General features: G+C 43.8%; 3 protein-coding genes across 3 annotated transcripts; 1 reads left to right on the plus strand and 2 right to left on the minus strand.

The window, feature by feature from the left end:
* Nucleotides 1-1,060: 1,060 nt before the first annotated feature.
* Nucleotides 1,061-6,186, minus strand: LOC140251466 (uncharacterized). The gene is made up of 6 exons (XM_072335274.1): nucleotides 5,311-6,186; nucleotides 5,061-5,201; nucleotides 3,710-3,838; nucleotides 2,266-2,403; nucleotides 1,974-2,056; nucleotides 1,061-1,255 (listed from the first exon to the last, which is right to left on the minus strand). The coding sequence occupies exons 1-6, from the start codon at nucleotides 5,311-5,313 to the stop codon at nucleotides 1,234-1,236; spliced, it is 516 nt and encodes a 171-aa protein (XP_072191375.1). The 5' UTR covers nucleotides 5,314-6,186; the 3' UTR covers nucleotides 1,061-1,233.
* Nucleotides 6,187-6,295: 109 nt separating this feature from the next.
* Nucleotides 6,296-9,903, minus strand: LOC140251465 (centrin-2). Its single transcript, XM_072335273.1, has 5 exons — nucleotides 9,772-9,903; nucleotides 9,404-9,562; nucleotides 8,642-8,770; nucleotides 7,768-7,905; nucleotides 6,296-7,052 (listed from the first exon to the last, which is right to left on the minus strand). The coding sequence occupies exons 1-5, from the start codon at nucleotides 9,841-9,843 to the stop codon at nucleotides 6,963-6,965; spliced, it is 588 nt and encodes a 195-aa protein (XP_072191374.1). The 5' UTR covers nucleotides 9,844-9,903; the 3' UTR covers nucleotides 6,296-6,962.
* Nucleotides 9,904-10,126: 223 nt separating this feature from the next.
* Nucleotides 10,127-19,944, plus strand: NSDHL (NAD(P) dependent 3-beta-hydroxysteroid dehydrogenase NSDHL). The gene is made up of 8 exons (XM_072334976.1): nucleotides 10,127-10,213; nucleotides 10,519-10,569; nucleotides 12,123-12,284; nucleotides 13,195-13,341; nucleotides 14,761-14,889; nucleotides 15,649-15,791; nucleotides 17,715-17,817; nucleotides 18,198-19,944. The coding sequence occupies exons 2-8, from the start codon at nucleotides 10,549-10,551 to the stop codon at nucleotides 18,531-18,533; spliced, it is 1,041 nt and encodes a 346-aa protein (XP_072191077.1). The 5' UTR covers nucleotides 10,127-10,213; nucleotides 10,519-10,548; the 3' UTR covers nucleotides 18,534-19,944.
* The last annotated feature ends 1,572 nt before the right edge of the window (nucleotides 19,945-21,516 follow it).

Raw genomic sequence — 21,516 nt, forward strand, 5'->3', positions numbered from 1 at the left:
GAAGTCACTAGTAACAAACCTCCCCAGTTCTCCTGGGGTTTCTCAGAACTCAGGCTTGGTAAAAGCAGAAGCGAACCAACATTAGCAGGAAGGTTGAACAAGAATAAATCGAATTCTTCTCTTGTATTAACACAAAACCAGTTGTGATAGCAAGGGGTATTTTGGAAGCTGTCCAGGCAGAAGGAGTCAAGGGTGAGATCTGGGCATCCCAAGGAAAGTGCTGCAACTTCCAACTGCTTTCAATCTCCAGAAAAACTTCCTAGAAACAATGTGGAAGAAGCAACAATTGTGCATTGCAACAGGGACAGACAAGATACCCATCGAGCTGGAACGTCAGGCTGTAAACTGGTTGGGTGGCAGTGCAGTTTGGCAAAGAGAAGACACTAAAAATAACTGAGTACCATGCGTAGTTGTTCAGATAACAGGCCAGGCGCTGAGTTTTAAGGCCAGAAGGATCTATTCATCTGTGTAATCTGACCGCTCTACAGGAGCTGTGAGGAGCACAGTAACTCTCATTTTACTGAAGCAAACCTGCTGAGGGGGTTCATTATTTGCTTAGAGACGCTGCTATACCATTTGACTGCTTATTCCTGCAGTTAATCACTGTTATTTAAGATAAGCCATGCCTTATTTCTCTCTTACAGTTGAACAGCTTACTTCCAGTTTCAGGATTCTGACAGGTTTGCCTCCACTAGATTGAAAAGCATTTCAGATGGTAGCTTGTTTGTTCTTATATAAGCTTTTATTCTATATGCAGCATCACATAATCATTACAGGCTGAACTGTTAAATTCTTACAGTATTAAGGCATTTCTTCTAAGCCAGCAATTATTTTCTGAGACTTTTCCAAGCAAACTCTTCAGGCTCTTTACATCCTGTACAAAATACGTGCATATTTTTGCACTCTCAGCACCATGGCAAGATCCTTCAAGACTACACCAGTGGTCAAAGCAGGAAGGGACGTACCCACATGCTGCAGTGGAGCTGCAAGGACAAGCTTCAGCCCTTCTGGCAGGGTCACAACAGCCAGAATGACAATCACACCATGTTGTTTTGTTTTTAAATAAAAATGGACGATCTTTGAGCTCTTTTCCAACCTGAGCAATTCTATTGTTCTATGATGACTCTTCTCTGTATTTTTTTTCTCCGCTGCTTCTCCTCCCAGTCATCTTAAAGCAATTGCCACCATCTGTAACGTTTACTAAAAATTTAGAAGCCTGTAAGACGTGAAGGATCAGCCAGTCTGGGGACAGCAGCTGCCAGGAAGAAGAGGGAAATGTATGATTAGCATGAAAAGCCTACAGGTCCCCTGGTCCTTTGACAGTTACCCAGAGAAAACTGCGCTGAGCTTTCCAATCATGAAGAAAATTCAGTCTGAATTTGCATTTCATTAGGAAGGAAGCACAAATCCATGGGAGACCTGACCTCATTACATCCTCTAGTCTCATAGTTGCACAGTTGTTCTCCTGTAGTGCTACTTATGAAGGGAAATCCAAAGTCTAAGATAGTTACTACCTTATGGAAAATAACTGCTCCCAAGCCCTCAAACTCCTGTCTTCTGTGTAACGCCAGAAAACCAGGAAAGGTACAGAAGGTTTTGTCATGAATACTAACGTTTGAAATTCATATTTTCTGAGATTAAGAGTGCTTTGACTAACTTTATCAGATAGGCTGAAAAGCCACGGGATGCAGTTACAATAGAGAGGACTCGAGAGGAAAGCTGATGAATTTGAATTAATCTCAGCCTTTAGAATTAACACACACAGAAACAGATTTAGCAACAAAACTCTTTACTGGGATATAGAGAACTGCTTGCAGTGATGGAGCAGAATCAACACCAAAAGTGAAACATCTCAGCGTGTTTTCACACCCAAGAAAGGCAACACACAAAAGAATTTAAAAGTCGGAAAGAAGAGATACTGCAAACAGTTGGTTACAATGGAGTGGGAGAGAAAAAGATAATCATGTAGTTACAGGTCAGTCAGTGTCAGAATCCGCGCAAATTCTTCTGGATCCACTTCCCCATCTCCATCCACATCTGCTTCATCAATCATCTCCTGTCAGACAACAAAGGGTTGGGGAACCAGATTAGGTGGGATCTGAGAGGATGGAGGGTCATAAAGCCTGAAGATTTCAGGCAAGGCTTCATGTTAACACCAAGAGAAACACACTGTGTCTGCTGCAATGAAACAAGGCACAGTTCCCCAGTCAGTAAGCTTTTACACTCCCTCCCTGAGCAAGAGAAAAATGTTTGTGCTTCACAAACCTGCAGCTCTTTGTCTGTGATGTCTTCTTGTACCTCAGTAGCCACCAGTTTGAGCTTCTCAAAAGAGATCTTGCCAGTGCCATCATAATCAAACAGCTTGAAACCTTTCAGGATCTCCTCTTTTGAAAACGGCTCTGCCTTAGCAAGGAAAAACGTCTTCATGCAGGCATGATACCTTACCATTCTACAATCCCTACTTAGACATTTTACCCAGCAAACATTTGGAATAAAGTCCAAGACATCATTTTGGGTCACAGAAGAGGGTTATTTACAACTGCTGTTCCTCTTCCACTTTTCTTTTACTTTTTTCCCCTTCTTTTCTCAGTGTTACCATGTATTAAAGGAAAAGCTACAACAGAAGCTGTTTGAACAGCATGGGGACTTGGCCTGGAATATCCTGGCCAAGCTTTGTCAGGAAGAGAGAGATTAGCAACACTACTGAAGGCAAAAGCAGCTGCCAAGAATGATCCAATGGCTACAGCTATATTTTATTTCAAAAGTGAGCCAGGCTTCTGCTGGCTGTTGCTGCCTTTATTCAACTCGCACAAGGCAATGTGTACACAAGCCTGCAATTAGGTGTGGCTTTGACTGGACTCCAAAGTATTACTAGGGGGAAAATGCAGATCTTCACTTTGCTCTTAGCATAGGTCCAAGCATACACACCCTGGCAAATCTGATGGCATGTACACAGGAATGGCAATGCCAGCCATGACCCAGTCATCTCAAAAGGCTTGCAATGAAATTACAAGGATGTGAGCAGCAGAACCAGTCATGCTGGCACTCTTTCAGAACAGCCTATGTCTACGTGCAGCCAGATACTAGGGGATACAGAGGTGAATGAGCCAAAGGAGTTCCAATGGGCAATGCAGACTAGGACATGTGAAACAAAGGGCTGGTATCAAACAGCAGATCTGAGGACACTCCTCAGGCTTGAGTGGCTATTGCCCATAGAAGGTGGATTTTTCATTTTCATTTATGTGTGACATTTGCTCCCTGCTGTTTTGGTTTTAAGAAACTCTTGAACTCTACAACTATAAATACAGAACTGAGATTACACATGGAAAGGTTTAAAGAAGGAGAGAGGAGACAGCACTCATTCCTGTGATGTCTATCTGCTGTGGTCTAGGGCTAACAGTGGGACTCTTTCCTGGAGGTTTCCAAGTCCTTTGGTCTCCAAGGAAAGATCCCAGGCACTGTGCTTAGCACACTCTCTGACAGGGAGGAATCGTCTGCTGAAATGCACAACTACCTGAACTAGCTAGCCTAGATCTCATGGAAAAAAGCAGGAGTGATAAATACAACTCACCCAAGGGCAGATATCTAAAATGCCTCAGATGAAAGTCCTGCTTCTCTCCTACAGCGAACCAGTAACCCAATCTACTGCAAGTACCTGCATTGTAATGTTAGGCAATTTTAGTCTTTGTGACCAGTTGGGCTCACACACCATTTTCTGGGTCATCACCCGCAGAAATGACTCAAAGTTTATCTTCCCTGACCCATCCTCATCAACTTCAGAGATAATTCTTTTCATCTCTGCTTTCCTCACTTCACAGCCCAGAGCTCTCATGCTTATCTGCCAAAAGAGAAAACAGACCAACGTCATTGTACAAATCAAACAGAAACAAAGCAGAAAAGATGTTTGAAGCAAGTAGGTACATGGGGGGGGGAGGAGGGGAGGGAGTTATCTTTGCCACAGTGCAGAGATAACAGGACAAACAGCCCGTCCACTGTGCAGACAACAGAGCAGCCTTCTGACTGCAGTGAAGCTGAGCCTGTGCCAGAAGGTTACACACGTTCACAAAGCCAACTTGGTGACAGACCTGATTAAGAAATTCCAGATCCCACAGCCCCATTCCAGATGCTCATCTTCGCTCCTGTACTGTAGCTTATCAACACAAGCACTTATTTATCAGGCCAAACAGAAAAAAGAGTCGCTGAAATCAGACTTCTGAAAAGAACCGTCCTTGGAACGTGAAGGCCTTTTAGAGATCCAGGATGTGATTATTCAAGGCACAGCCTCTGACACACTACCTGCTTGCTGCATGAATGCAAGAGAGGGGAAAGGGCTGTACAAAACACAGAGCAAGCTATTCATCCTCCATCTTGTCCCTAGAGAACAGTGCTCTGTAGCTGCCTGATGTCAGCAGTACAAGGTTGTGGAAAACTAGCAGGGAAGATCTGCAGGCAAGTGCCAAGGAGAAGGAAGGCTTTGGTCCCTCCTAAGAATACCCAGCTAAAACACTAGCACCATTCTTGCATGGCTGCTAGCTGCATAACAAGCCAGAGTTCTAGCAGCAACGCCTGACAGCCCAGCAAGCGATCCAAAAGCAATAGGTAGCAAACACTAATTGCTCTGTAATAGCTCCAAATCCGGGGGGAGGGGGGGGTGTCTTGTAAATTATTAGGCTTATTTGTGCTTGTGAATGATTAACCCTACTTGCAACATTTCTGTTTACTGACTGTCACCTTTGTTTGACTACAAGTAATTCTGGTTCCGAGAGCATCTGTGGTCACAAAGCTCTCCTGTGTCCTTGTAAAAGCCGTTAGAGATGAGGGGCTGCTAGAGAGCTTCAGCTTGCTTTGCAAAGGAAGAAAGGCAGAGGAGACTCCCCAGCAGCAGGGAGGGACAAGCAGCTTCCTGCCCCCCGATGTGGCTCCGCACAGGGAGAGGCAGCAGTGCGGCCCTTCGTGGGGAAGAGGGGCACACGGAGGGGCTGCTAAACCTCGCAGCCTTCACCGCGCTCTCTGTGCTTCCTTTCCACCCGCGAACACACTGCACTTTCACGGCTTCCTGCCTTCAGGTCCTTGACATCCATCAGTCCGGAGCCGTCGGGGTCGAACACGTCAAAGGCCTCTCGCAGCTGCTGCCGCTGCTCAGCGCTGACCGGGAACGTGGGGGCGGGCTCCTTCCCCGGAGTCTTCGTGCCGCCGGCAGCCTGCAGCAGGAAGGTCCGTGGTTATCGGGCCGGCAGCCCCTCCTGGGGACCGCTTACAGCTCCGCGACACCCCAACTCCATCCAGCGCACGCCCAGCCTTACAACTCACCATCCCGCCGCCGGCCGCGCCCCGCCTCCATGGCAACCGCGCTGCCGTTGGCCATCACACCTGCCTGTCAGGGAAACCGTGCGTGTCGATTGGGCGAGGCGCAGAGAGGGCGGGAGCTGCTGCCGCGGCTCCGTCACACCGCCCTCTCCCCGCCTGCCGGCACCCGGAGAGCAGCCGGGCCGGGGCACGGGAACGGGCATGAGGCTCGTCCCGAGGGGAGGGAGCGAGTCGCTGTGTCTCTGGCAGCAGATAATTCTCTATTAAAGCCATGCTGTCCTGTATGTGAAATCTGGACGGGTGGTTCCCCTGCCTGGACAGCAAGTGTGACAAAGGATGAGCCACATCGTGAATCGCTGCAGCAGCAATGGGACGTCACTGGAGAGCTGGAGTAGAGCGGATAAGGGATTGGAAACTGCACAGAAACCAACTAACGAGCTGACCTGCTTTGATAAAGAATCAGAGCTTTCGTACCGCTTATCAGCGCCGTTTTCCTGTGCGTGTCTCCTCCTTCGCCACACGGAGGCACAAGAGACCGCAACAGTCTGCTCCATCTGACACACTGCTGCTATAAATCGTTTTCCGAGGCAGAAAAAGCTCTAAAAGGGATTCTACGTAATACAGGCCAAGTTCAATCATCGTTTGCTTTCATGTCTAGCTTAGTTTTCGATTTCCTGCCCCCCCAAGTTTATGAATTGTGTAAGTAAATGGAATGGTCAGCAAAGGGAAAAAGGCAGATACGGACTATCAAAAGCAAAAGAACGGATTGCAAAGCAGAAGCCATCCTTCAGTTCTGCTCTCACCTCAAACAGATGCCACTTCAGAGGCAGAATATAGCATAGCTTTGTCTCTACAGCCAAGCATTTAGGGACTGGAGCTAAGAATCCTAAGAATCCTAAGAATCCTTCCTGTTACCTGCCCAAAGAGCAGGCAGTGTTGTACCAGTGGAGATGTACTTTGGTGTGCTTCTTTCCACAACGCTGATGGCTTCAAATAAGACATTTTTATTATTTGAAGTACAATCTGATTGTTGAAAGCACTGAATATTCCTGCAAACATCTGTTATCACAGCACTGCTTTCTCCTTCTGCAATGGAGATTTCTTTAAGCCTCTGAACTGAATAGCAGGGAGCTGAGTAGCAGAAGTCCATTCACTTGCTTTTACAGTTTAAAGAGCATCATAAAAAACGGGGGAGGGAATCATCACAATAAGACAGAGTAAAAAAAAAGCTGATCCCCACAAACATGTCATACAAAGAGTTTGCTGTAACCGAGCCCAAATCAAGGCATTAAACTACAAACTTCAACTGCTGGGAAATACAACTTTATGCTTTCAGATTTGGAGTTCTTTCCTTACCAAACCATAGTGACTGGACACGTGTCTGACAGTCAGATAAGGGTCTGATTACTGCAATTCCTGTCTCAAAAACCAACAGTGTAAACACCTTACGAGTGCAGCAAACAAGCAACCACGTTGCTACATGTAAACAGGCTCTAACACTTGGTAATGGTTCACAAACACAAGTTTAAGATCACCCGTTTAAAAGAAAGCACTGACTTCACTTCTCTGGTCTCTTCACGGAAATAAAAAAGCTGGAGATAAGTGAGGCACCTACCAGACATACACACACGTGTGCAAAACTATAACATTCAGTTTCAGTAAAGGCTGGTCTTCTTCATGATCCTCAAGAATTCCTGCTCGTTCACTTCCCCATCCCCGTCTCTATCTGCTTCATCAATCATTTCCTGAAAGATAGTTGTGTTCAGAAATTAGATGCAGATGAGAGTAGAATCAGAATGGCTTAATTCAGAATTAGAATCACTCTTAGTGACCCTCCCAAGTGGCTTCTTCCCCCACTGAGAAACAGATTCCCACTCTTTACTCTCAAGAGTTAGAGAGAGGCTTCAGCTCTCCAAGTAGGTGACTGATGAAATTGTGACTGTTCACATGGATTTAAAACTAAACGTGAAACCAACTAATACACAAACATTCTGTGACTGTCTTCCAATTCAATGAGGAAAGCATCATCTGCACCTTTAAACACTGTCAACTCACAAAGGCTGACGATGAGTGTACATTCTATGGCGTAGGGGAACTGTTAGGTCACAGCTTGAACTGCTGATGGAGCACCTGGTGATGGGCTGTGTCTGGCCCAAGAAGCACAGGCAAATTGTTTGCACCTGTGCTCTACGTGTGACCAGAAGGAGTGGAGCCACCCTGGGCTCATACAAGAGCCAGCCACAGGAGGGAAGAGATCTCTTAGTTGTAGGCTGCTTCCTGAGAAGTGCTGCACAGCTACAGAGTCCCTTCACCAGCTGGATAAGTTCACCCTTTATTTTTTTCCTGTATGCAATTACTGGTGCACCTGCTAATACTTTGCCTGGTGTCAACCAGAACCTGTGCGAAGCAATGTTGTTTCTTTGTGAGGGGAAGGGAAGGTTGCATACGTCAAGTACAAACCTGCAGCTCTTCATCTGTAAGGTTTTCACCCAGTTCTTTGGCTACCCGTTTGAGGTTTTTGAAAGAGATTTTGCCAGTTTCATCATCATCAAAGAGCTTAAAAGCTTTGAGAATCTCCTCTTTGGAATCTTTTTCAGCCTTAAGTTTAAGGAGAAAAAGCATTAGTTATACTAGATAGAATACTCAAAATAAGAACTGCAACAACATACAAGCATTAGAAACACTAAGAAAGTCTCATAACTTTAAATGTACACAGACAGCCACAAGCATACATAGAAAAGCTGAAGGTAGAAAGACACAGTAATAATGCTTGAACCTCAGGCCTTCAAGTTCCTTTTTCCCCCCATATCTTGTTACATGACTTCAGGATTTCAGCATCAGGATCCTCCACTGTTAAACATTTGTTTGTACCCGATATTTTCTAGGACTTCTAAAAGCAGAGATCTCATCAGTAAATATCTTTTATCCACGTAATGCATCAGTACTCCTGACAAGAGTTCTGCAGGCCAGAGTTGTCTTTCATCTGCGATAAAAGTTCCAATTTTCCCTTGTCACAAGTGCATAAAACTGATTATTAAAGAAGCTTATCAGTGACATTTCAACCTTGATGTTCAATTAAATGAGTGAACTGGCCTATGACCAGGTAAGACTTATTTGTTTAGCTTTAGGGGTGAATTATAAATAAACACTTAAGCCATAGTATGAACTTAATATTAATAACTAAGTTTGATGAAGCTTTAAGATAGAGAGAATAGAGAGGTGTGTGGTCTGTCTGTGCTTTTTCCCCCCCATCTTCCACTATAACCAAGAAGAGGTGAAAGAGATTCATCCATTTGCAGAATCTCTTCTTCTTTGACTTCTAAAACTTACATACCATCTTCTGGGTCATCACCACCAAGAAGTCGTTGAAGCTGATTTTTCCTGTTCCTTCCTTATCGATGTCTGATATCATTTTCTTGATCTCTTCTTTCTTAGGTTCAAACCCTAGAGCTCTCATGGCCACCTGGAAGGCCAACAGAGATTATTAGTCATACAAAACTAGAAGCCGAAAAAAATATCTCCTAGTGACAAAGTTAAACTTTGTGCCATACCGTATTAGATCATGCTTTCAAGGAGAGCAGCAAGGTCAAGGATCATTCTTAAAGCAACATCACAGCACAAGGGCACACTGGGATGTAGAAAACAGGCAGCCAGTTGTATTCTAGAGTCATTCCTTCCATTAACTCCAGAATTTCCTAAATACATTCTAACTATTGTGGCCAAACCCTCTTGTCCAAACTGGCAGGAAGATGGAAATAACCTTGGGAGAAAAGATGGAGTGATTCCATGCAAGAACTTCCTGTCATGCCTGCTATTCTACTCAACTCCTTGCAGACTTTAATCTGACAGCACAAAGATGGGAGCTCTTAAGCTTGCAAACCATTTTTGTAGGAAACCCTCAATGAATGAATGAACAGAAACACTTTGCATGACTTCAAACACGCTGAGCACCTGGAAGTGGTAAAAGTTACAGCTAGAGGGCAACGTGCTTATTGACAGCAAGGGTTCCACTCCAGAAAACACCTGCAAGTCCTTTCCTGTGTAAGGTCACTTACAACCCGTGCCGGGCTGTGCTTTTGGCACTAGGAAGCCTTACCTTTAGCTCCTTAACGTCTATGTTCCCGGTGCCATCAGTGTCAAACAGGTCGAAGGCCTCCCGGATCTCTTGCTTCTGCTCTTCAGTCAGCTCCGGTTTGGGACTCGATTTCTTCCTCTGGGACGCCGCTCCCAGCGAGGGCTTCTTGAAGCTGGAGGCCTTGGCACGGCAAAACAAGAGCAAACGAGCATCAGACCGCCCCGGGAAGAGCGGGAAAGGCCCGCAGAACGGCGGCCCGCAGAACGGCGGCCCCCACAGCTCGCCCCGGGGCCGCTGCAGACTGACAGCGTTGGCCCCGCAGTCCCGTTGCCAGGAGGGCGGAGCAGGACCGAGCCCGAATCCCGCTCCCACCGCCGGGCCGCACTCACCATCCCGCCGGCCGCTGCCTCAGTGCGGCTCTCGGTCCTGTCAGGCCGGTGCTCAATGCTGCCTTCCCCCATTGGCTAATACCACCACGCCGCTGCTATGGCAACCATCTCTCTTATTGGTGGAGAGACGAGGGCGGGAGGCGTTCGAAGCGTGGCTATTGGTCAGCAACAGGTCGGGGCGGATCCAAGGGGCAACGCGACCGCTCTGATTTTCGTCAACGCGATTGGTCGAAGTGAGAAGAGCGAGCGGCCAATCAGCGGGCGGCAACTGTCTGGCGCGATGCTCGGCCCAGGGCTCGCGGGAGGGGATGAGGGAGGCTTTCCGAGGGGTGGGCGGGGCTTCGCGGAAGAACCCGCGCTGATTGGTGGAAAGGGAAGAAAGGGCGGAGTCGGGCGATTGCTGCGAGGGGAGCTGAGGAGGAAGTGAGGGCGTCGCGGGGAGGTAAGGAGGAATGGGGGGCTGAGGTGTGGGGAAAGCCTTTGATAGCAGGTGTATCTGAGTTCAGTGGAGTTGTGCCTTGGAGAAAGCTGTTTGATGGCAGTGTTAGCTTGTCTAGTTCAACAGGGCCGGGAGAATTAGTTCACTTCTTAATATTGTTGCTTTAGTGTGATGGCTTTGCCTCAATTCCGTTAGCTAGAAATCTGTATTTAAAGAGTTGTGCTGGTGTTAATGCCATGCTTAGGGTGGCTGTTATGTTGTGAATGAAATATCATTATTCTCCTTTTTTTCTTTTGTTTTTAATAAAGGATTTAGGTTAATCCTAGAACATCAGAGAAATGACCACACGCTTCAGATCGGTGAGTTGAGGACTGTGATGAAGATCTGTGTGATGGGAAGGTGTCTTCATAGATCAGGCTTCTGTAACCAGGTGAAATGAGGCTGCTTCAGCATTAAGGCCTGCTCCAAAGCTATTGCTGCTGGAAAAGTGATTCACCAAGGGATGTATTTGCTGCCATTACATTCCAGAGAGACCCAGAGTGGTACTCCAGTCCCCTTATAAACCTCAGGGACTTTTGTCAGCGCTGCCAAATCAATTGGTATGGAGATCTTGTTATGTCAGAATCGTTCTGATTCTGTAACTTAATACTGCCCTGTGTTATCATACAGCTCAGGACTGTTGTAAACTCATTCTGCTGTTGTTAACCTGACTGCAGCAGGCTTTAACGTGAAGGGAAGAACATTTTGCATCCCTCAGAGTGCTGTTTGGGCACCACATCAGAAGTACAGTTTGACAAGCTGTTCTGTGATGCTGTTTGTGTTTGATGTTTATATGAAGATTTCTATGTTCTGGATCACTTTCTCGCTTTTTCTTTTGAGACACAAGCAAAACCAATGAATCTCATATATTTAGGAAACCAACAGAAGCGCGCCAAACAAGAAAATCAATGTAGCACTGTGTTAGAGTGCATGATCAGTCTGTTGTATCTTTGTAATGCAATGCAATATCTATGTATGACATTACATAGATATTTCCCTAGGAAATGACCTCATGTGTAGCCCGACTTTCTGCCAGCCTTTCCTATAGAGGCCAAAGAGATCAGGAGCAGCACTGTGAGGTGCAGCTATGTTGATTCTGGGCACTGAGTTGGTTCTCTTACCCCTTTCCCAAGAGGTGCATGTATTGCAGGTTATAAATATGCTCTCAAGTTCATTTAAATAGTCTCCTCACACATTAGAATACTGTTCTGCTTGAGCAAGTGGGGAAAAATTCATATAGAAAAGCCCAGAATTTATCAACTGTTGCTCAGTTTCACTGAACTTCTCCTGTGTCTATTGTGGGTCATTGGCCCTTTTGCAGTTGAATCTTTGTTGATCAATGTAGCACTTGGAAACTTCCAGACAGTTGTTGTCTCTGTGTGGTTTCACTGGGTTAAAATTCCCTCCAGGAAAACTGCAGAGGTGTGTGTGTGTGTGTAGCAACAAAAAGGAACAAATCTATTTCCAGCAAAGATAGAGCATTCTTCCTACAAAAGCTTCCTCAATCACTGCCTACATGTTCTGTGTTGGTGGTGAAGTCAGCACAGTCATTCCAGTTAAATCAGTGACCGGACCAGAAGCTGTTCATGAGTGACTTTAGCCATTGAATTAAAGAGTATTTAAAAGAAACGAAGAACTAATGACTAATTAAGGAGGATGAGCTTTGCATTTACCTGATTGCTTTCTTTTTTGGCTTGGAGGCGCCTAAGTTCCTCATGCTCTGAAAATGGCTTTGTCCTTCGTAGCTGTGACGATGATACTGTTTTGTGTTACCTGAGTTGTGTGGCTGCAATGAGTTCTGTGTGCTTCACATTAGGGTACTGCTGGTGTACGTCTGCTTGCTGTAATGCTTTTTTTCTCCCTGTCTTTGCAGAGTGGTAAGAAATGTGCCGTGATTGGCGGCTCTGGATTCCTAGGCCAGCATATGGTAGAGAAGCTGCTGGACAAGGGTTACTCAGTCAACGTGTTTGATATTCAGAAGAGATTTGACAATGACAGAGTGCAGTTTTTCCTGGGAGACCTTTGCAACAAAGAGGTACAGACAACTGAAAACTGCGTAGGTGGGAAGGATGCTGTTTGTACTAATGTTCTTACAGACAAGCAAGCCTTATTTGAAACACTAGGAGGCCTGAAGGCATCAGGTCTGTGAAAGAGTACATGTGTGTGTCTCCCAGTATTTCCTGATGAAGATAGTAGCCTAAATAGTTTTTTGGGGTAGCCTCATCTAGAACACTTAAATATACTCAATGTCTGCTTAAAGTGGAAAGGAACAGAACTTGTTACTGGATTACAGTTTGCATTACTGTAAGCTCAGATAGACAGCCTAATTACTGTCACTATTAGTAAGTGCATGTAGGTACTGTCCTTGCTAACCACTGCAAGAGAATGGCAGAATGCATTATTCATCGCAGTTAAGATGCAGTAAAATGTTTTGCCTTAAGTCATGCATGTGAGCTCTAGCATAAGCATTTGCAGGCAATGTGGAGAGAGATCTCTGCACCACTATAAAGTGACATGTCTCAGAGCTGTATGGCTGTCATCTCAAAGACAGACAGTGCCATGGGGTGCTGTTGGCTGTTAAATATATTGCATGCAGATTCTTCTAACTCCTCTCCCCCAGTAATTTTGAGTCTCATGTCTGCACTTGAGATTGTTGTATGTGGTTAAGCTTTGATAGCCTCCAGGTCTTAGAAAGTTCCCAGGCTCTTATCTGGAAAGAAAAGATGGTGTAGTGCCTTTTTAACTTTTTCCTAGCAAGAAAGATGCTGTGAAGACCAGTAAGGATAATCCTATTCCAGCTGTTTGCCAGTATGGAAGGAACTTGACTTGAAATTTAGCACTTTTGTTTTCACAAGAAAAAGAACTGTGCTTTATTTTTTTTCTTCCCTGAGTAGTCACTGTTGCTGTTGTTTCATTGCTATCTTGAGCAATATTTCTTCTTCTAGGCCTTACTCCCAGCTTTACAAGATGTTTCAGTAGCATTTCACTGTGCATCGCCAGCACCTTCAAGTGACAACAGGGAGCTGTTTTATAAGGTGAATTTTATGGGAACCAAAGCTGTCATTGAAGCCTGCAAAGAAGCTGGAGTGCAGGTAAGGGTAGAAGAGTTTGTGGAGCATGTAGGTTGTTAATTTGTGACTTTCTGAACCATAGAGCAGTTTCAGTCTGGTTTGGTAGAAGGGCAAAGGACTCTGAGATATTGAATTCCTGCTTGTTTTGTGGAAGTTAATTGTAGGAGAGCAAGAGTCTGTCCTTAGCATCTAATGTATTCTCAATCCATATTTGTCTCAGAAAGCCCATTCATTGCAATTTCCTTTATGATGTTATGATGTGGAATATTGACAGCAGCACCACAAAACTATGACAACTGTGGGAAAAGTATCCATTAAGGTTTGTTTTATCCAACATTTGGGAATCCCCTGAGGGACAACTGGCAAGTGGATTCTTTCATGCCTTAATGAGGGGGGCAGCTGTAAAGGTAGCTTTGCCTGCAGTAGAATTATTCATGGCATCTTTTGCTTATGTGAATTCATTGACATCTAATGAAAAGGAGCATGCTTGTGGTACAGTCTTAGTATAAATTGGTTTAGAAAGTCATTTACACACAAATGAAAGACAGAAGAAACCAGGCTGCTCTTAAGGCATGTTTTTTACATTGGTATGTTGCGATATCTGAAGTTTTTAGTCAAACTCCTACCATGTTGTCAAGCACAATGTCTGAGAAGATCCCTTACTCTTGGATCAGAGTTGCTGAGTTGCTGCATCCAAAACATTTTGTACATTGTCCATACGCAGATACAGACCTGATAATATTTAGAGCTAAATAATATATAGAACTCCTAGCCTGCAGTGGTTTGGTTCTGTTTAATTTTTGCTCCCCTTCTTCAAGTAGCTGTAGGAAGTGGGCCATGCGGTGTTTACCTTCTGGCTTAGTCTAGAGTCTGTTGGAGCACAAAGTCCTGTTGGAACTCGCTACATCTAGTTATCTTTCTATTAAAATGTAGATCTTGTTTAAAACCACATTTGATTATCCAAACGTATCACTGGGTTTCTGTTTTGAAACCGAAGGCCCATTTTTAGCCAACGAAAACATCCTGGATAATAATTCTTCTTTTGTTGTTGTAATCTGGCATGAGATTGTTATCATAAAGATGAGCAAAAACATTCACTGCATGTTAAATGCTGAACTCATTGCTTGTTAAATGCTAAAAGATGCCCAGCCAAGTAGATGCTGTGAATTTTGCTCAGAGAGATTTTCCCACTGACTGGGTTACTCTGGAGGCATGAAATATTTTCACTTTCTTCAGGAAGCAATAAATGATGTGGAGTTCATTAAACAAGTGCGGGGTTATTCTTACCTGTGGTTTGAGGTCATCTTCTGTTAGCCTACTTGTTTTAGACAGTTTATTCTCCATGGAAACATTTGATTATTATTGTCCTTACTCAACTTTCATAAATTACCCTTTTGTCTCAAGCTTTAAACTGCAGTTTTCTTTTCACGTGCATTGCAGAAATTGGTGTTAACTAGCAGTGCCAGTGTTGTTTTTGAGGGAACAGACATAAAAAATGGAACAGAAGACCTCCCTTATGCAAAAAAACCTATTGACTATTACACGGAGACAAAGATCCTACAGGAGAAGGTATCCATCACCACCTGGTTAACACTATTACTTTCTATGCTTAAAAGTGCCCTTTTGAAGGAGTCCTTGTACGTAGAGTGTTAACTTTTAAGGATTTTTCTTATGTTATTTGAAAAGAGCTTAGTTAAAAACAGTGTAAAAACATCTGTTCATTTACAAGCATGACCACTGTGCTGTAAAGTGGACTAACAAAGTAGAAGCTTGTGAGGAACAGAGCTAGCCCAATATTCTTCTTATTACATCTTTATTTTGGGTGAATCGGTAAAAGTATTCAGTATTTATCTGCATGTGGTGTTCTTGAACAGCTGTAGAAAATCAGTAGAACACTTTGGGAACTCCGAGTAGAATTAAATCTGTGTAGCACTTGGTGCTGTCAGGAAAAAGGGAACACGCTCCTAACTGCAATTAACAAAACCCATGATAAAAGTTTTCCATTAATTGGCAAGAAAAATTAGGTTGTTCAGTGCCCTTCTTTTCTTTTCTAATGTCTGGAAAATTCCTCTGGACTTCATGGGGCTGAAAGAGAGTTCCTTCCCTTTGCGTGTCAATTCATTAAGTGTTCAGTGATGAAAAAGGAGGAATTGTCTCTTTTTCTCATTAAAGAGAAACAGGAGATTAAAAAAGAGGAAGGATCGTATGTAAAGGTATGGATGGATAGTAGTTCTTCCCAAGATGCAGAGGGAATACCCCACCTGTTCTAGTGCTGCTGTGGGGTTATATTACTAAGCTGTATTTTTCCTAACTTTTCTTTCCTTACAGGAAGTGCTGAGTGCAAATGACCCAGACAACAACTTCTTCACTACTGCTATTCGCCCACATGGAATATTTGGCCCTAGAGACCCTCAGCTGGTTCCCATCCTCATCCAAGCAGCTAAGAGTGGCAAAATGAAGTTCATAATTGGGTGAGCAAGGCTTAGTCATTTTATCATAGTATCATAGTCATTTTATAGCTTCCTTTAAACCTTTTTGGGAGGGAATAGTACTAAGTCAGAAGTGGTGTTATAGCATAAAATGATCTTCTGATATAAGAATAGGATAATTCATGATAATACATAAATCAGGACCCTTATCCTGAGATGTTCGACGTCAGAGAAGGCAGGATTTAACCTGCACTGGCGGTCTCTATTTTGGGAACTGCAACATATTTCTAGTGAAGAAAAAAATGTAAATCTTTGTAACTTTTCACCTGCGATTCAGAATTCTTCTTTCATAACCCTCCTGTGTTAGGGACTCATGCACTCCAATGAGGAAGTTCTTACAAGAAGTGCATCGGTGGGGAAAGCAAACATAGCTTGCACTTTCTCTGCACAGTCTGAAGGCATTTCTTTTTAATCAGAGTGCTCAGATTGCTTTCTGTTAACTAATATACAGTGATGGTGCTTGAGGATCTTGTGAGTATGACAGTGTTCTTTGATGTTAATGTCATGAATATTGGATGTTTGCCTTGCTGTTAAGCCTTGCGCAGCTTCCAGTGGACTGCTGAAATGTTAGAGCAAGAAATAGTTCATGCTGCTCCTAAGGAGTTTTCTTTTAATTTGTATTACAATCTTGAAAAGAAATATGCTCTTTAATTTAAAATAGATTTTTATTGCATGCAGGAAGCTGTTCTGTGTACATACCCATGTGAATGAATACGTGCTTAGGATAAGAGAAGGAAAGGGAATGGGACTGTTTTTTTGTTCTTATTCTTCCTTATCGTTCACTTCTAGACTAATCTCCCAAATTGATCTGTGAAGGGCAAACCTAAATAAACTTGAACTTTCTACTTTGTCTCCACTTTCTTTCAGCTCAAACATGTTTTCCTCACTTGAGTTTCCCTGCTGCTATAAAGACCTGCATATCCCATCCAAGAAAGCAAATAGCCATTCATCCATGAAAGTTGAAAGTGAAAAGTATTAATTCTCAGAATGTTGGATTGCAGCAATGTTGTTTTTGTCCAAATGAGTGTGGTGATGGTTTTGCAACAAACCATTTGTTTGATTTAGCTGGATTCTTGAAAGTGGTATGCACTTCTATTTTCTGTAGCTGTGCAGAAGTGGATTTAATGCAGTGGGTTAAATCTGTTTCAACTCTTTTGGACTGAATTTGGCTTACTGAGTAAGTTTAAAATTTCACGAGCCAAGAAATTCATAATTGAAAGCTTGTCCTCAAGTGACTTTCTGTGTGCTACTTACCACTGTGTTCCTATCTGTTCTGCTTCTGTGGATCACTCTGATTTTGGGATCTGCAGCATCTGCAGCAGGCTTAAATAGGGTACTATTATGGACGTATAAACTTTCTGGGAGTCTTAACAAGGACTGAGATGGTATCTTTTCCTCTGCTTCAAAATGAGGTGCGTTTTGTATCAGAGGGCTTGAAGTTGTGACGCAACACAGGGAGAAGAGGAATCAGATTGGCCTTCCAGTGTTTAAAGGGAGATAATAAACAGGAGATAAATTAACTTTATATACAAGTAGATAGTGATAGGGCAAGGGAGAATGGTTTTAAACTAAAGGAGGGAAGATTTAGTTTAGATGTCAGGGGATGTTTTTCGCTGTGAGAGTGGTGAGGTGCTGGAACAGGTCGATCAGAGAGGTTGTGGAAGCCCCATCCCTGGAGAGAGGTTGGTAAGGACCAGGTTGGATGAGGCTTGGTTTAGTACTTGATCTAGCATTTGGCAATCCTGCTTGCAGCAGGGGTGTTGGAATTTGGTTTGAAAGGATGTCATGGATCACCCAAGCCATTCTATGAAACATGTATAGGTTGTGTGGAAGTCCTTTTGCTACAAGTAGATTTGTCAGCCTGGATCACCTTTGGGCCAACCTATTTTCCTTTAATCTGTGCAGGGATGGGAAGAACTTAGTGGATTTCACCTATGTGGAAAATGTTGTCCATGGACATATCCTGGCTGCAGAACGCCTTCAGAAAGACTCTCCTGTGTGTGGGAAGGTAAGGAAAATGCATATGCAAGAAACAGTTACTTAGCTTTTATGTAGTAAAGTACAGAGTAACAGAAATGTTATCAGATTTTCATAGCACTGTCATGTTCTGGGCATGCTTTAATGTGTTTGCATTGAGTTATCATTCAGTTTGACCATTTGTGAGTATCCTAACCTCAGGAATGTCAGAAGTAGCTGGCTTTCATATCAAAGAAGGGGTTTGCTGCTTTTCAGCTGTAGGTGGTTGGTGGGAGGTGGTTGGTGAAAAGTAGTTTCTTGTGGAAAACGTGCTTGCAGTTGAGTGAGAGATGCCATACTCCTGGATGTGAACACGAGCTGGGCCATTTGTACAAGCCATTTTTTATCTGACTTTTTTGTCTTGTCTTTCAGGCATTTCATATCACAAATGATGAACCAATCCCTTTCTGGGCTTTCATGTCCCGTATCTTGACTGGCTTGAACTACGATGCACCCAAGTACTATATTCCCTACTGGCTGGCATATTACCTGGCCCTGTTCTTGTCTCTAGTGGTGTGGCTGCTAAGTCCACTGATCACCATCAAGCCCACTTTTACCCCGATGCGGGTAGCATTAGCTGGAACGTTTCACTACTATAGCTGTGAACGGGCCAAGAGGGACATGGGCTACAAGCCAGTGGTGAGCTTGGATGAGGCAATAGACAGGACTCTCCAAAACTACCCCCACCTACGCCGTGCTAAGGCCTGAGAAGTCCTGGATGGATTTTTATTTCTACTTTATTTTCTTGATTGTTTTGACATCTTAAAGTGAGCACTGAAGCAAATTCCACTAATCTGTGAAATGGAGTTTTCCGGAGTCATTCCTTCTCATCACTGTTATCAAAACAAATTTCTCTAGGTTGGAAAAAACTTAATGTAGTAGCTGTGCTAACAGTTCTTTCTTCTGATGTGATTTGTTGATCCGAAGCAGCTGCCTAACCCTGAGGACTGTGAATTAACACCCTGCTGTGTCCTCTTCAGTCTGAGCCCCAAGCATCGGCATTCCTTCATCTTTCCTCTCCAACCTTGTCCTCTGTTTTGTTGCTCTGGTGATAACAGCCACCTCTTATAGCTACAGATCCGCTGACGAAATAGTTCACAACTGATTCCTTTCTGTGGTTTGGTTTTTTCAATACAAGAGTGATGAAATGGAAACTCACACCAAAAAGAATCTCCATCACCACTTTTTAAACATTGAGATTGACTTTATTATTCTGGGACTGCGTTTAGATCTCACTGTGATTGATGTGTTGATTTGGTCTCTTGCTGAGGAATTGGGAGGAAACCTGAGAAAAGGCATATTGGGCTTCTTGTAAGGAAGCTTGTGCCCTTACTTCTTCAGGAGCATGGTTCTGTTCCAAAAGGATATAAATAAAATAAGAGAAGTTCCTAACTTTGTGTTCCATCTTTGAAAGAGCAGACCCTATTCTGAGCATCTCGGCACAGACAGGGGGGAAGAAATCTTTGCTGTGGCCGCTGTCAGTCAGCACATATTTTACTGTAGTCTACTTGCTTCCAGTAGAAATTATGTTGATTGGAACATCTATTGCACAAGGCTCTCATCTTGTCTGCCACACTGTTGTTGATAATGGGTATTGTGTTGCATTGACCCCGCAGAACATGGGAAATTCTTCCACAAGAAAAGGATTCTAATACTAGGTTCGCCAAGCTGTTTAGTTTGCCACTTATATTAAGTTTACTTTACTCCACAATCTTACTAAGTGCTTCGGTAGCTTTTCTTTTTAAATGAAGAGCTTATGTTAGGGTTGGAACTTCCCAGATCTCAGAACTGTGGGCAGTGTCTCTCTGTGTACTCATAATTGTGCCTAGCTCAGTGAGCCTTGGCCTCATCCAAGAGCTCAGTGTGCTGCCAGAGTCCCATAGAGATTATGGGTTTGGTTGTTTGTTTTTAAGCTTATCATCCCACATTCACTTTCACTGGGAGACCTTCTGCTTTCGGATATCTGGGTTGAGTTACCCCCTGTGTGATACATCAGTGTCCTGCTACAATTTTGCTGTTAAAGTGAGACCCTTTCTGTCATGTGTTGTAACAGGCTCTGGGTGCCCCACTTATACCTGTGCAGTTTATGCCATATAAAAAGACACAATGGTGAAACCACACCCTGACTGAGAGTCATGGCTTTATTCCCAAGCTTTATAAAATGCCGGGTATCTCACCTTAAAGGACTGCTAAGGACTGAAAGTTTGTTTGTTCATGTTCCTCTGTCTGAAGCTGAGCCTGTTTCCAGGTTTAGTAATGCAGTCATCTGACTTTAAGCTTCTAAGTCACTACTGGAAGAGTGGCCTTGTGAAAATGGGCAGTTCAGTTGTACCTCTGCCACATGCAGTAGAAGTATCTGCTGGTTTCGAGCTGGTAAGTACAAAAAGCCTTTAGGGTGGAGCTGGCACAGAGGAGATGGGTGTGCTGCTGTTTGGGCTTACGGTGTGGTGCAGCACAGAACTTTAGGTCCTCTTTGTGAGGTAGGGATAACCATGCTCACCCAGAAGAGGTTGGAGAGTGGGTTTGTACTGAAGGGAAAGGAGTGTGTACTGACTACTCAATAAATACCAAATAAACTGGTAAACACATTTTGGCCTCTAGATGGCGTTTCCCAACTAAGGCTGCTTAGCTGCTTCTAACACTCAAAAGCTCAGTCTCTCAGTCCTTGGATGATGCACCAGTGCAGTTACTCATCTCCCAGTGCACTGTGAAAGTAAATCCAGAAGGTGCTTTAGAAACAAGAGGCACTGGAAGTTCAGGTCTGCTGGACAAAAAGCAGCAGATGGTATTTTCCCTCATGTCTCTGGTTAATACAGCAAGACTAAGCTAGGTTTTTGCTTGTATGGGGTTAAGCAGTTTCCCAGAGCCGGGCATGGAAAGAAGCATTGCATCATGCCGAAGTTGGTTTGACTTGGTATTCCCTATGTAATTAGGTCAGTTCCCAGCATCTCTTCTGAGAAGCTGGCAAGCTTCTGTTTTGTAGAGCAGAAATAAACACACGTTGCTGTGGTAGAACTTGACATCACCATGCCTATAGCCCTGGCCACAACAGAGGAGGAACCTTGCTTTATCCATAGCTTCTTTCTACCCCTGATCAAGGCTTCTCCTTTCAACTCTGCTTCTTAACCCAGTAAGCACTAATGCAAGTCCTGTCTTACGTTTCCTATGCAAACAAACAAGATCTTCACCCATCTGCATTCTCCTGCCTGTAATTTTTTGCATGATCTCTCTTTGCAGCTAGCATCTTGACCGTGTCTTGTGTAAGCACGCAAGCAAGCAGGAAGCTACAAAGCAAAATTGCTGTTGACAAAATTTCCTTCCAAATATCTAGGGTCACATCTGCCCCTCTTGTTAGTAACGTTCAACAGGAGCTGCTGGAATCTTCAAAGACTCTCCTAGGACACCCTTGTCAGTCTTGTAATCTCTTTCACTTTGCTTTCGTGGCTTTTGCTGCAGCTCCTAATTTTGCTGACCTGAAATAATTTTTGATTTAACAAGCAATGGAAGAGATACATGAGATCCTCAGTTTCTTTCCCTAGAGAAAAAGAAGAGAGCGAAGAAGACCAGTGCTTCTCTAAATGGAGCTGAAGTAACTAAAAACCCCACTTCCCTTACAGAGAGAGTGTGGAAGGAATGTATGCATTGTAGGTGTGTTTCTGTCTAAGAGATGCCTTTCAGTCTTGCCCTTGGA

This window comes from Excalfactoria chinensis, chromosome 4 (assembly GCF_039878825.1).
Source record: "Excalfactoria chinensis isolate bCotChi1 chromosome 4, bCotChi1.hap2, whole genome shotgun sequence".
Lineage (NCBI taxonomy): Eukaryota > Metazoa > Chordata > Aves > Galliformes > Phasianidae > Excalfactoria > Excalfactoria chinensis.

What these genes read in the sequence shown, in the direction of transcription:
- NSDHL (XM_072334976.1), top strand. Translation starts at nt 10,549, where the DNA reads ATGACCACACGCTTCAGATCG. An exon ending in GAGACCTTTGCAACAAAGAG is followed by an intron (nt 12,285 to 13,194) that starts GTACAGACAACT and finishes TTCTTCTTCTAG; the next exon opens with GCCTTACTCCCAGCTTTACA. An exon ending in ACTCTCCTGTGTGTGGGAAG is followed by an intron (nt 17,818 to 18,197) that starts GTAAGGAAAATG and finishes CTTGTCTTTCAG; the next exon opens with GCATTTCATATCACAAATGA.
- LOC140251466 (XM_072335274.1), bottom strand. An exon ending in TCACAGACAAAGAGCTGCAG is followed by an intron (nt 2,057 to 2,265) that starts GTTTGTGAAGCA and finishes GTTGTCTGACAG; the next exon opens with GAGATGATTGATGAAGCAGA. An exon ending in ATTCTGACACTGACTGACCT is followed by an intron (nt 1,256 to 1,973) that starts GTAACTACATGA and finishes TCTTCCTGGCAG; the next exon opens with CTGCTGTCCCCAGACTGGCT.
- LOC140251465 (XM_072335273.1), bottom strand. Translation starts at nt 9,843, where the DNA reads ATGGGGGAAGGCAGCATTGAGCACCGGCCTGACAGGACCGAGAGCCGC. An exon ending in TAGACGTTAAGGAGCTAAAG is followed by an intron (nt 8,771 to 9,403) that starts GTAAGGCTTCCT and finishes TTGGCCTTCCAG; the next exon opens with GTGGCCATGAGAGCTCTAGG. An exon ending in TTACAGATGAAGAGCTGCAG is followed by an intron (nt 7,053 to 7,767) that starts GTTTGTACTTGA and finishes ACTATCTTTCAG; the next exon opens with GAAATGATTGATGAAGCAGA.